General features: G+C 37.1%; 1 protein-coding gene across 1 annotated transcript; it reads left to right on the top strand.

Moving 5' to 3' along the window:
• The first annotated feature begins 3,736 nt into the window (after window positions 1–3,736).
• LOC103728697 (olfactory receptor 150) lies at window positions 3,737–4,678 on the top strand. The gene has a single exon (XM_008826658.2). The coding sequence runs from the start codon at window positions 3,746–3,748 to the stop codon at window positions 4,676–4,678; it is 933 nt and encodes a 310-aa protein (XP_008824880.1). The 5' UTR covers window positions 3,737–3,745.
• Window positions 4,679–15,268: the final 10,590 nt, after the last annotated feature.

A 15,268-nucleotide genomic window follows, 5' to 3' on the forward strand; every position in this document is an offset into this window, starting at 1 on the left:
AGTTTTCAAAAACATGAAAAAATCTGGATGACAATATGCTAAATGAAACAAAATGGTCACTAAAGGAAAATACTGAATGATTCTACTCACATATTACAAAAGGTAACCACAATGGTCACACCTACAGAGTGGAAAATTCCAGGTTGGAAAAGAAGAACAGGAGCATGTTTATTAGATGTTGAACCCATCCTGTTAGGAATCCATATACAACAATGAACTTATTTTCATAGCAACATTAACCTTTGGCTATGGGTGGTAAGGTTTAATATAGGAGTCCTATGCATGGACTTGCACTCTGCACGCTCTTATCCTCTAAAACTTGACCAATTGTGGCCTCCTGTGTGCATCACACTCTGTTGTCTGAGGAAGCTTTGTTGGTGAGAGTTGAAGGATGTATTGGTGTTCTCTCTAGCCCTGTTCTGCTAATGTTCCATGAGTCTTAAGTGTTGAGGTTCCACTATAGATGTGTCACTTAGGGCTAGGAATCTCTCAGACATATATTCATTGTGTGTGACCTGTTGTGGAACTCAGTAATGGGCTCATCTGTTGTGAAAGAAGATTCTTTGATGAGTGGTGACAGACTAATATACTTGTCTGTAAATATGAGGATACATATTTAGTATACAGTTAGAAGTTTCATTTGTCTAGAGATCAACTATTTGTATTTGGCTATATTTGCAGTGTCACCATGAGTTAAGGGTTTTTTAAATTATTTATTTAATAACCACATAATTAGAAGAAACATTTCATCACAACATCATTGACATATTCAATAACAATTTCCAGAGCTAAGAGATGAAAGGATACATCTCTTTCAAAAGTGTCTGTAAATATTTATGTTCACAGTTCAATTAATACAGTTATACAATATTGAACTCAGTATAAACCCTGTAAGATATAAAATTGAATGAGTTTTTACCCTTTAAAGAAGATCTCCATTTCATTTTAAAATAGCTGTTTCCTACATTTTTAATATTATTTTTTAGAAGAAGCATATGATTACAGCTTTAATATACTTAATAACAGTTTCCAGAACAAAGATACAGATCTTTTAAAAGTGACTATAAACTTTTTAGGTTCGCTGTTGAATTAATACAGTTATACAATATTGAACTCAGTATAAGCCCTGTAAGACATAAAATTGAATGAGTTTTTAACCTTTAAAAAAGATCTCCATTTCATTTAAAAATATACTGTTTCTTACAGAAAGACTCATTATTTTTACTACTAACACTAAGATGTTGGCGCATGCATCTCTATTATGTATGTATCTGATTATTACTAGTCATAATCAGTTGCACTTGGATCCTTGGCACCTGTGTATGTCTATAAAGTCATTGGGTAGATTTCAATGGTAATGTTTATCACCTCTACTAATTAACACAACATAAATTTTTATGCTTCCTCCTCAAATATGTCTTTTTGTAAATTTGTTGATTTTTCTGTGTGTATTTCATACAGAACATACCACACAATCTTATTCATTTATACATCTACTTCCCTGACATCCTCCCATAGCCTCCCAACCCCCACTAGAGCCCTTATACTCTGTCATCCCTGCTACTGTCCACTGTGTTGTCAGCACCTCCAGCCGTTCCCCACTACTTGTCCATCTGGTGAATCTAGTCAGCCTATCTAGAGGTCTTTGTCTTAGGAAGGTCAGCTGTTCCTCAACTAACAGCAATCAGTTTTAAGTCCAATTAAATAGCTGTTGATTAACCCCTAGATAAAAATGCCACTACTGCATCAATAGAAATAGTTTGATGTATCAGATGTTGTCGTTATTAGGCTTTACAATTGGGCTGGACCATTGATTGATTTTTCTACCTTAGCAGCTTACATAGTATCCTTTAGAACTATGAGATCTAGCTTCTGGAAAAAGACTTCCAGGTCAGTTCCAACTTCATTGCTCCAAGTCCTGTGTCTGAAGTCTGTCCTGTCTTCAACAATAGAGTCTTACCATCAAGATCTGGGAGGTAATCAAGATCTGTGACAACAGCCTGAGTTATTTTGAGACTCTCTTGTAATATCTTGACCAACAACTCAAAGGGAAGTTTCTCCTGTCTGGTACTGTGTTCCTTGTTATATAGCTTTTAGGTATACACATGCACCTATGTTCAGATATTGTATGCATATTTTTCAGAGGGGGGTTGAATTAATATATTTCTCTCTGGCTTTTTACACCACTTAAGCTTTATTTAACTCTCCATTTTCATTTTATCTGACAATGGTGTGAAAAACTGTTGCATGTTAATTCATTCACAGGTAGCTTAATCCAATTATCAACCTGTCATAAAATATTTCTTCTGTACTGAATTATTACCAAGTATATTTAATTATTCAGAGGTGTAGGTTTATTTATTGCTTGACAGTTTCCTTCAATTTGCCTGCACATCTATATCATGAGCGTACTTAAACACTGTAATAAGTTTTTAAAAGGAAAAAATATGAGACCTCTAATTTCAGTCTTCCCCTTCAAGTTTCTTCCAAGTATTCCAAGTCCATTACATTTTCTGGAGATTTAATGATCAGCATCTGATTATCTGAAAGAAAAAAATCCAGCATTGTTATAAGAATTTCATTGAACTTCTAGATCCAATTCGGAAGTATTACCATTTCTTACAAACAAGAATCTTGTGATTAATGCCATGAGTGATGCTTCTATTTATGTAAGGCTTTATATTGTCAACAGTGTTTTTGCTTTCAAGTGCAATGGCTTTATTTCTCTCATTCAAATTATTAAGTGTTTTATGATATTGCAGATGAATTTCTATGGTTGCTGAGTTTTCTTGTCGATCTTAAGAATAATCTCCTTTGTGACCTTTAGAATTATTTTCACAAATTCTTTCTTATGAATTTCTTAGAATTGCATATATACACTATCAATACACTTACATATAGAGATAATTTTAGTACTTACATTCCAATTTAGATGCTTTTTCAGTTAATTTTCTTGCCTGAATGCACCATGAACCACAATTACAATATTTAATAAAAAAAAAACAGCAAGTATGGGGTGTAATGTTGTTCACTAGCTTGTGGAGAAAGCCTTTCAACCATCAGTGTTAAGTGTAGAGTTTGATGCGTATGTGTGTGGTGGTTTTAAAATTTTTATTTTAGTGTGTGTGCATGTGTCTATATGTGTGTTTGCCTGTAAGTTCACTGATGCCATGAAATGCAGGCAGAGGCTAGAAGACGCCAATTGATGCCCTAGAACTTGAGTTACAGATAGTTATTAGCCACCATGCGGGTGGGTGCTGGGAACCAAACCCAGGTCCTCTGCAAGAACAACCACCATTTCTGCAGTCCCATGTGTAGTGAGTTGTGTGTGTGTGTGTGTGTGTGTTTGTGTGTGTGTATGTGTGTGTGTGTGTGTGTATTCCTGTCACTGTAAAATGGAAAAATATTTTCTCTTTATAAAGATTGGAAAAATTACAAATAACACTTGAGAAGTCCTTGGAAAACATTAAATTCATCTGATTTCTTCTTTTGTGATTTAGGGATTGGGTATTAGCCTATTCTCATAGTATAGATCACAAGTAGAAAAAAATACACCTTTATATTTAATTACATATTCATTACTCTGGACATTCTAATGTCTTACACTGATAACATGAGAGTGGCTATCAGAAAATTGGAGAAACAAGACTGAAACTGCTTGAATTCTGCTTCCCACCATGTCATGTGGTAACAGTATACATCTAATCCATATTCTTCTCTTCCTATGTAAAATTCCAAGAAGATAATGTTAGCAGGAAATCACTCCACAGTGACTGAGTTCGTCCTCGCTGGGTTGACAGACAAACCTGAGCTGCAGCTGCCCCTCTTCCTGCTCTTCCTCGGAATCTACGCGCTCACAGTGCTGGGGAACCTGGGCATGATCATCCTGATCCTGCTCAGCTCCCACCTGCACACCCCCATGTACTTCTTCCTCAGCAGTCTGTCCTTCATTGACCTCTGTTATTCCACAGTCATTACCCCCAAAATGCTGGTGAACTTTGTGAGAGAGAAGAATGTCATCACCTACCCGGAATGCCTGACTCAGCTCTACTTCTTTCTTATTTTTGTGATAGCTGAGTGTCACATGTTATCTGCAATGGCATTTGATCGCTATGTGGCCATCTGTAAACCCCTGCTTTACAGTGTTACAATGTCCTATGAAGTGTGTTCCTGGATGTTATTTGAAGTATATAGTATGGGACTGATTGGTGCCACGGCCCACACACTCTGCATGCGAAGAGTGCATTTCTGTAAAGCTGATATTATAAACCACTACTTCTGTGATCTTTTTCCACTATTAGAACTTTCCTGCTCCAGTATTTTTATCAATGAAACAGTAGTTCTGTGTTTTAGTGCTTTTAATATCCTTTTCCCAACACTGAACATCCTCAGCTCTTACATCTTCATCATTGCCAGCATCCTCCGCATCAAATCCACTAAGGGCAGATCCAAAGCCTTCAACACCTGCAGCTCACACATCTCTGCTGTTTCTTTGTTCTTTGGTTCAGCTGCATTCATGTACCTGCAGCCATCCTCAGTCAGCTCCATGGACCAAGGGAAAGTGTCATCTGTGTTTTACACCATTATCGTGCCCATGCTGAACCCCCTGATCTACAGCCTGAGGAATAAAGATGTCAAAGTTGCTCTAAATAAGTTTCTTGAAAAAAGGTTCTTATGAAAAGAAACATTTTTCTTTCCCAAATGTTTGTGAATTATCTTATCTCCCCCTAGTATAGCTTCTCAGGTTTCTATGGATTAGGTATTGGGGATCTATTCTACAAGGTAACTTGCAGTTTCTTTCTGCTCCTGCTAAACTTTAAATTCTCCAGAAAGGCATGTTAGGTAAGCAAGAACATCGCCATCTAACACCATGCTTTCCTTGCCCGGCTTGTTAGACTCTGCCCAGAGGAATAGCACTTCATTCCTTATTTCTCTTCACACATCATGAACATGTGAACCTTGTTATACTGCATCTGAAAAAGCATCTCTCTCCTAACAGGAGCAAAACACTGTAGACTTTACCATCAGCTTTCTTTAAAACATGTGACAGGGAACTCCAATGCCTTGTCAGGTCATCTCATTCTATAACTCTGATTTTCAGAAGAGCACAGACTTTTTCCTATACTAAAAATTGCTTTATACCTGATTTCTTTATTGAGTATAAATATCCAGATGTGATTATTCATCCACAAATGAGCATACATGTTATGTGACACATATATGCACACTAATGGAAAGCACACATAAATGTAAATATTGCCTCTATATTGTTTGGATCTGCTTTGAAAGGTCTATGTGGTTTTTATTTCTCTAGATACAAACATGCTAATTTGTTTCCATTTTAATGGGTGCTACATAGAAATAACTTTTCATTTTGTTACTAAATATTTACTTATGCATTGAAAATGTAAAAATATATTTATAATAGATAAATATTTCAAATATACATGATAATTTTGAGAATTTGTGAAAATCCCAATATTAAATTATTAGCATAGATATCAGATAGTTTTAAAAATAGGAATTTCTACCACAAACAAGAGATATTAAAGACCTTTGAAGAGAGTCATTGAAAAGAAAAAATAAAAATGCATGTGTAATTTTTATCTAATACCTTTATATAATACCTTTCACCAGCATGGTAATGATTGCAAAAGAAAAAAAAAAGTAAATGAATTCTACTACTAGGCACTGTGGTGTGGATTATATATTTCTACACAGAGTATTTATCTCAGGCAAGTATTTTAATTTCCAGAAGAAAACAGTTCCTCATTTGTATAGTTAGAAAAATTAAAATGAGAGGCAGTTGGATGGTGGTAGGAGCAGGTTTATTTCAGAATGAGTCGAGAAGTTTGCTGTCAGAGAAGAAAGGTCAGAGTAAACTTCTCTCATAGGTAGGATTTTTGTGAGGTATGCAGAGTCCAAGTTCCTTGCAGGCTAGCCAGGTAGTATTAATGGTTAATGTACAGAATGGTATTAATGGTGCTAACTTTAGGAAATTACCTTTTGGAAATTGAAGATTTTGGCCAAAGAAATGAGGGGCTAGTCACTCTGAAGTGTAATTCACAGGAGGGAGGAGAGATGTAATGGAATTGCATCTGAGTTGTTTTCTTGGACTCACAATATATAACTATCCTTTTCAAAGACCAACAGTTGTCACAAGTGAGGACTTAAGATAGAATTTCTTTCTACATTCTATACCTATCCTGGGTGGGTTTATCTTTCTCTGTTTCTATCTATCTATCATCTATCTGTCTATAATCCATCTAACTGTTATGCATAGACCTATGCCCATACACATACCATACTACATTCAGCCAAAAGATGATTCAGGGGTGGTATAATCATTCATCTCACATCACACACACACACACACACACACACACACACACACACACATGCACACACACCTTTTCAATCACTGCTCTACTATTCCTATTCAGTGACCATGTTTGGTTCTGAATAATGTATCCAGGTATATCCTCGACCTGCATCACGTGGCCACCATCAAAAGTAAAGGACAGAGAAGGGGATGCCCCCAGAGGTAAGCAGTTCTGTGTAGGGTGGGAGGACTCACCTCCCCCTATATTCTTTCAGAAGGGCTTAGTCTCCTAGTAAAATCTAGCTTTAAGAATAATGAGAAATTCTGTAGTAATCTACATAGCAGTGTGTCAAACTAAGGCTCAGGACAAGTATTACTCAAGATGAAGCATAGAATAAACATTGGGAATCCGTGACAGACTCTTTCTCATGCTCAAAAATGTGTATAAAGAGTTAGATGACACTACAATGTATCTATAGGTTAATATTTGGATTAGCTATTGGGTCTAAGAACAACAAAAGAGCTAAATGTAATTAAGATGATTATATAATAAATTATATCAATATAGATATAATTTTGGTAACTACTAAGTCACACTAGGAAAGGAAGTTGCAGGTCTTCCTAGGTGGAGTAGGTCCAATAATCTTTATGGTTCTGGTTCATTGCTGTGGTCTTGTCTTCATCCTCGATGCTTCTCCTTCCAGAAACATTTTTAAGTCTCAACTTTCTTTCCAGGCTTCAAAGACCTTTCAGTTACAAACACAAGCAATGAATTTCCACACATTCCCCTTCCCTCTGAAGTCCACTCAGACAGCTTCATCACACATTGTAGCAGTGAGTGCTTGCCAAGGGTATAAAATTATCTTACCTTGTATCCTATGTCTAATCCCACAGTTCGATCATTATTGATGGCAGTGTCTTTCATAAGGTTTATTATTTATTCTGCTTCTAAGTTTAATCTTTTAAAGCTTAAAAGGTATATTTAGCAATTTGGAAAAAAACCTTACAAAATACGTTAGAGTGTCACATTGTGAAAGAGAATAAAAGGCTTAAAAAGCTGAAGGAAGGGATGGAATATTATGGGATGCTCTCTTCCACTCAGGCATGACATGGTCATAACATCTTAAACTCTAGATAGCTGTCACTGACTGCACATGACCAGTGAAAACTTAGGCCTGTCAGCATTCCATTATGGAGGAGAGAGGGGCTCACAAGACCCAGCCCCTTCTTGAGGATTTGTAGGGAAATGTTGCCATGGAGTAAAAGCTCAGAAATCCCCATCACTCCCTGAGATGCCATAGGCAGTTAATGATTGCTGGGAGAGGGAAAGACTTTTTCTTCAGTAACATAAACCCTGATAAAGTGATCATATTTTTGTAAATAAGTCCTTAACCATGTTCCTGTAAGTAAGCACGTTAAGATGTTTGGATCAATAAAAAAGTAGATGTGAAAGTAAAATGGGGCTAACTGGGAAAAGGAAAGGGGTTAGTAGTAGTAGGGAGAGGAAACAAGGGAAAACAGTATTGAAAACTATCAAAATACCTTCTTTCTTAATATTTTATTTATTATTTTTATTTATGTGTGTAAGTGTTTTGTCTGAATGTCTATGAGTGCCTCCAGGTGATGAAATGCCTGTCTGAAGAAGGCGTTGGATCTCCTGGAACTGCAGTTACAGACAATTGTCAGTTGCCATGTGGGTGCTGGGAACTGAACCTAGGTCTTCTGTAAGAACAGCCAACACTCTTAACCGCTGAGATGTGTCTCCAGGCCCTCAAATATAGCCTATATATTATTACACATGACTAATATATGCTAAGAAAGCAAACTTTAAAAAAGTAAAAAAAATTTACAACTTTTTAAGTCAATCCAAAATAATTGCACAATGTATTAGAATGATTGTCTCAAATTATGTCAATGAATAGCAAGAAAATATTGAATATTATTTTATGTTTTGACAAATGTTCTCCAATATTTCTTTTTAAATTTTATAAGAAAAATATCCATCTCACTTTCTTAGTCCTAGATCTGCTTGCCAGTCTATGGTAATAGCATGGACAGAAAGATCTTAATAGATGTGGAAGAAGGTATGCTGAACTAAACAGCTTGCACTTTGTGATTCCACCTAAGTGAGTTTTGAAAAAAGTAGATCTTTTATAGGTAGAAATAGAATAGGTGTTCTCAGGGTTTATGGGAAACATGGAGTTGGTCCATGAACACAGTTACACTTTACAAGAGAATGTATTCTAGATATGTGACAAAATGTATCAAATTGTACAAGGAAAATATTTTCAACTTTTGCATAATAGATACACCAAAATACAAAGTAGGAAAGAATCAATGAGTTTCATGTCTAACCTATCCCAAATGGAATTCAAAAATTCAATGCAATTCCCTCACATCAAAGTCACACTTGAATAAGCTCACCTCTTAGAAAAATGTTTCTTCTGAAAAAAATAACACCTTTATGATCACAGTGTTGTACAGAATTTCTTCTGGACTAAAATATTCCCTCTAGGAGGGAGGTGGAGGCACAAGACACTCAGGAAGGAAACAGAGTCACAAGTCCGGAAAAGTGAAAAGAGGTTCAGTATTAAATGCCCTTCCCAACTAAGTGAACACCTGGTAGGGAGGGAAGCTCTGACCAGCCGAGCGGCAGAAAGGAAAGATTCTACGCTTGTTCAGCTGCCTGCAAATTCATAGAGCTCCTGGTTACTGTTGTTGTGCCATTACCAGTGCTGGGAAGGACTTTCCATGGATGGGGCTGTCAGTAGTTCATGCTTCTGTAAGCAACCCCTCAGCCATACTGCTGTTATGAACCCCAATAAAAACAGCAAGGTGGGTTTTGGTGCACATGTTACTTTATCTATTTGGGTTCCATTTCTGGGGTAAGTAGACGTGTGTGTTGCATCTCCTCAGGAAAGTCTCTCACACAACACCCAGGATACATCATCCTCTTCAAGGTCCTACTTTCACAATTATTCTACACACATTTCTGTTTCGTTAACACTAGACTCCACCACAAGCCCTTCCCAACTTCTTAACCTCATGGTAAGTGTTTATGTGAATATCCATTTGAATTGTGGCTCATTTGTATCCTTGTTCTTTTCTGAGATCTCAGTGTGGTTCTCTAACTGAGCCCCAGAAGGCCACAGGCCATAATGCTGCACTTCCTATAATCCTTTAGTACATGCCCAAAGTTTTGTTTGATATTATTTCATTAAATGATTATATGGTTCTGTAAGTAGATAAATACAGGATGAAAGCCAGATATGGGTACTAAAGTTTTCAACAAGAAATACCCGTAATAATATTGCAATGTGAATTTCAGTGAATTAATCCCTCAGCTTTTAAGAGAATTGTTGCTACCACCATGTTTAAAAAAATTGGGGCATGGGTATTGTACTACTTATTTTTGTATTTCTGTCACAAAATACATAATAGAAGAGGTAAAGGTTAGAAGGATTTGTTTTAGGCAATAATTTCAGAGGTTTCAGCCCATGAATCCCGAGCAAACACAGCATGTAGGGAACAGCAGTTTCCATCAAACTAGGCCAGAAAACAGAGACTGAGTCAGGAAATGGCCAGCGATAATATAACCTCAAAGAATGGCCTCACATGAACCACTCTCTCAAAGTTTCTAGAACATCTCCAGATACAACCATCAATCATATGAAGACTAATAGCTCAAATCTTACTTTAACTTTTTTTATGTTTATGCCTTTTTAAAAATTTTTATTGAATTTGGGGGAATTCCATACAATATGTTTTGACGCCTCTTCCCAATCTGCACCCTCTCTATACTCTCCACCTGATAGCATGTACACTGAATATATATATATATCCAGTCAAGATTTTAAAAGCCAGAGGTGGTGAATTACCATAAGAAACAGAGTTTTTTGGACACCTCAGCAGTTGCCCATATGAGCACATAGCAATGGAAATATCAAACGTCATGCACAAGCCTCTTGTAAGCTAGAGCCAGACAAAATCTCAGCGTGGAAGTAGGGATGTAGAGAGGAGACCATAGCCCTAGCAGAGGAAGTAGCTATTGGCAACTTCTGGCTGCTAGAAGAGGGAGAATCAGTGAACTTTAAGGGTGTGATGCTGATTAGGTTAACTAGGCTCTAGGGGATGGACCCATATCTAAGGACATTTGAGGATACAGATTTGACTCAATGATGCCTTGACTTTTCCTTGGAGATATGAAAAACCGTCTCTTTACCACAGATAGGACATTAACAATAAACAAATTAAAGATACCATTGAAGTCAAACTTGGAGAAGGAATTGTTTCATTGGGCCTAGTTATGTAAAAATTGAAAAGGGGTTATATGCAGAAGCCTGGGTGGCCCCAAAATAACTACAAAGTCTCAGCCCATTATAAATGACAATCTTCCAGCAGCCCCGCCAGTGAGCCTCACTCATTTAGTCTTTCCTATTACATACGGTAGCATTTTCCAAGTACACTTGCAGGTAGTATGGGGAAAGAAAGGAGTATTGGCAATTGTGATTCTTCACCTTGCTTCTCAATTTGACTGGATCTCAAATCAATAGAAATAAGGCCCTGGGCAAGCCTGTGAGTGGTTTTCCTTTTATGCATATTTTTATTGAGTTTTTGTGCATATCATATAACATACCTTATTCAAATTTAGACTCCCTCCTCCATCTGCACCATCTCAAATTCATGTATTCTGTCAAATATATTAAGGTTAAGAATTTTTACCCAGGGGCTGGAGAGATGGCTCAGCAGTTAAGAACACTGGTTGTTCTTGCAGAAGACCCAGGTTTGAATCCCAGCACCCACATGGTAGCTAACAACTGTCCATAATTCCAGTTCCAAGGAATCCGATGGCCTCTTCTGTCATCTGCAGGCATTGTGCAACATGGGTACACTTAGCTACATGCAGGCAATACACTCATACACTTAAAATAAAAATAATAAAACATTTAAGAGTTTGTACCCAGATGTCCTTGGTTTAAGTTCATTTACTGGGGTCTACTCAGCCTATCTAGAGTCTCTCTCTAAAAGAAGATATACTCTCAGTCACCCAGCTGTGATCAGTGGCCAATAGTACCTTGGCTAATGTAGGGCCTGCTCCCCATTTCCCCAGCTCTGTGCTGTTTTTGTCTCATTAAGTCAGCATGGATCTTATACATGCTGCACCATTGTTGCAAGTTCATACAAGCAAGTTCTCAGAGGCCCAAAAGCCTGTTTTCTTATGTTCATGCACCAACACTAGCTCTTAAAATTTTCTGCTCCCTCTTCTGCAATAGTCCTGGAATTATGGGTAGGTGAGGGACACATACTGTGCAGTCTCTCATTCTCTAAACCTTGGCCAATTGTGACCTTCTGTGTACATCACACTCTGTGGTATGTGCAAGCTTTGCTAGGAGATTTGAGGTATGTTTTTTTTATTCACTTTAACCTTGTTCTGCTATGTTCCATGAGCCTTATGTGTAGAGGTTACACAGTAGATGTATCATGTAAGACTGTTCATCTCGCAAACATTTAGTTTCTGTGTATGACCAGTTGTGCAGCTCTGTAATATCCTCTGTTTTTGCAAAAAGAAAGTTCTTTGATGAATTTGTACAATATAATTCAAATACAAGGATCCATATTTAACATAGAGCAAGAAATTTCATTTTAGAGTAAGAAATTTCATTTTTCTGGAGTTATAACAGAGACAGGACTTTCTCTATGACCTATGACTTTCCCAGCCGTGTGTATTTGGCTATATTTACAGTGCTACCCATGAATTCCCTCCCACTAGAGGGCTTTGAGTCTAATTAGACAGCTGTTGGTTACCTTCTAGATAAAAGTGCCACTACTGCACCAGTAGAGATAGTTTACTGTGCCAGTCATTATGGTTATTAGGATTTAGACCTGATTTGGATCATCGATTGATTTTCTCTCTTAGAAGTTTGCTTACTGTCCTCTAGAACTGTAAGAGGCTTCCAGGCCAGCTACAGCTCCATTTTTTCAAGTCTTGTGTCTGAAGTATTGCCATGGCCCTTGATTACCTCCTAGACCTTGTAGGTAAGACCCTCTTCCTGTAAGGGAGTTTCTTCATCTGATTATTTGAAGTAGGAAGACCCATTATAAATATGATCAGCATCTTCTGGTGGCAGCCCAGATAAAAGGACATGGAAGGAGGAAACTGTTTTTTGCCTGTTTGCCTTCACTTCTTCTGGCAAGTTTCTCTCTGCAGTTGCTGTGATATTCCTTCACTGGTATTAGAACCCAGCTTCATCAGACTTCCAATGTAGACTGAAGATCAGTAGCTCTCCAGGAAAGCTCCAGGCCTTCAGCACCAGGTTGGGACTGCTAAGACATCTAGTCTAGTGGACTGCAGAATTACCTAATTCTGAGCCTCTTCAATGTGAGACAGTCATTGTTGGATGACCAGGACAATATATCCTGTAACAAAGCCAATAAACCCCATATATATTCCATATGATTAATATGAAATTCATCTTCCATAAGATGAAGCATCACAACAGCCAATGCTCCTTTATTTCCCCACCCCAGCTGCAAGTGCACTTGGAAAATGCTGGCATATACATACATATATATATATATATATATATATATATATACAAAATTTCATTCATTCTGTCTTTTGGAGAACATGGAGTAATAGAATTGGGACTCAGATAAGGACCTGTGAACTTCCTCCTCTTCCTGGACTAAGAAGGGTTAAAAGCTCAGTTACCATTACCATAAAAAGAAATATCTGTTTTCTGCTCATTTACATGTATTCAAACAAGTACATTAGATGACAATAGGCAAGTAGATTCTGTAACAGGCTTGATTTGCAGGAATGCGGAGTTCCAAATAGATACATGTGTCCTTTTATTTGACTATCATAGTATTAAAACAATTATCTGTTTAGGTAGAGGAAGTGTTTGCCCACTCACAGAGTACGCCCCACTGGTTAAGGAGGCATGATGTCCCATACCAAAAGAACAATGTAACCACCTTGGGATTCACCACAGATGGACTCACTCTTCCCAATGTGCCACAGTGAACAAATGCCTTTTTTTTCATCATTTCTTGTTTGTTTAATTGGCTTATTTAAGTTGGGTTATTGGGGTTATCAGGGCCTGGACTCTGATCTAACTCTATTACTTATTCTAATAAAGTAATTTTTACTAAAAAAAAAAAAAAAAGGACTCCGATCAACCCAATTCTAATAAAGTAAGTTCAGCTCAAAAAATTCTGATACCCATTGTATGAAAAACATATACCTGTAGTCTCATCCTCTGAGATTTGATTACTAATTAGTGCTCAGCTAGGTTGGAGACTTGAAGCTATGTGATTTTCAGGTACTTTACAGATGCAAACAGTTAAAATCAAGAGATAGAAAATATGAAAAAAGTGTTCGACCATAAAGCAGTACAATCTGTTCATATTTATAAAATAGCAGTTAAAATAGTCTTGTTCTTCCTCCTTTCCTTCCATTTTTTCTTCTGTATTTCTTTATATCTGAGACTCAAGTAGAATTTTCTCAAACTGAATTATGTTACAGAATTGTATACTTCGGAGAAAAAAGCCATGTTTCATGCAACAACAAGTAATTATTATCTGCCATCCATGCTCTACTTAGATTTTCTTCTAATGTCTAATTCTTATCTAATGTCCCTTTTCTTCTATGGAACTCCATCTAGAATCTCAAACTGCAGTTAGCTTTTATGACTTCTTAGGAACCTTTAGGACTCAACTATAGAACTACTGTTCTTGTTTGTGATGATTTTGACCATTGAAGATACTAGTTTGTTATTCAGTAGAACATCATACAACAAAATGGATGTTTTAACTATGTGTTTAAAGTGAGGATATGGTGGGATTTTTCTATTGTTTTGTTATGACCACTGAAGCAAAGTATAATTCTTACCATATCATATTAAGAAATATGAGTAAATGCAATTTCAGCCACCTGATAGTCAACAAAGGGGACAAGAATATTCACTGGAGGAAAAACAGCATGCTCAGCAAATGGTGCTGGCAAAACTGGATCTTCACCTGTAGAAGAATGAAACTAAACCCCTATCTTTCACCCTGCACAAAAGTCAATTCCAGATGGATCAAAGACCTCAGTGTAAAGCCTGAAACTCTGAAACTGTTAGAAGAAAACATTGAGAAAAATCTACAAGATATAAGTGTAGGAAAGGATTTTCTAAACCAGACAACAATTGCTCAGCAATTAAGGGCAAGAATTAACATATGGGACCACATTAAACTAAAAATCTTCTGTACGTCAGAGGAGGCAACCAGGGAAGCAAACAGAAAACCCACAGAGTGGGAGAAAATATTCACCAGCAACACATCCGACACAGCTTTAATATCCAGAATATATAACAAACTCAAAAAACAGAGAGACAAGACAAGAAGCAGCCCAATTAAAAGATGGGCTAAGGAGCTGAACAGAGTTCTCAAAAGAAGAAGTAAAGATGGCTATGAAACATCTTAAAAGATGTGCAACATCATGAATAATTAGGGAAATGCAAATTCAAACCACTTTAAGATTTCATCTTACCCCAGTCAGACTGGCTAAGATCAAGAGAACAAATGATACCAAATGTTGGAGGGGATGTGGAGAAAGGGGAATGCTCATCCACTGATGGTGGGGCTGCAAACTTTTCAACCCCTTTGGAAAGCAGTGTGGAGAACTCTTAAAAAACTACAAATAAACATACTATTTGATCCAGTTATACCACTCCTTGGCATATACCCAAAGAACTCATCCTATTGCAGAAACACTTGTACATCCATGTTTGTTGCTGCTTTTTCCACATTAGCTAAGAGATGGAAGCAACCTAAGTGTCCCTTGATGAGTGGGTAATGAAAATGTGGTTCATTTATACAATGGAGTTTCACTCAGCAGTACAGAAAGAAGAAATTATGAAATTTGCAGCTAAATGGATGGAACTAGAAACTGTTATACTA

Source organism: Nannospalax galili, unplaced genomic scaffold (genome assembly GCF_000622305.1).
Source record: "Nannospalax galili isolate Female #2095 unplaced genomic scaffold, S.galili_v1.0 scaffold1852, whole genome shotgun sequence".
Classification (NCBI taxonomy): Eukaryota; Metazoa; Chordata; class Mammalia; order Rodentia; family Spalacidae; genus Nannospalax; species Nannospalax galili.

Coding starts and splice junctions, on each gene's coding strand:
- LOC103728697 (XM_008826658.2), top strand. CDS start 3,746: ATGTTAGCAGGAAATCACTCCACAGTGACTGAGTTCGTCCTCGCTGGG.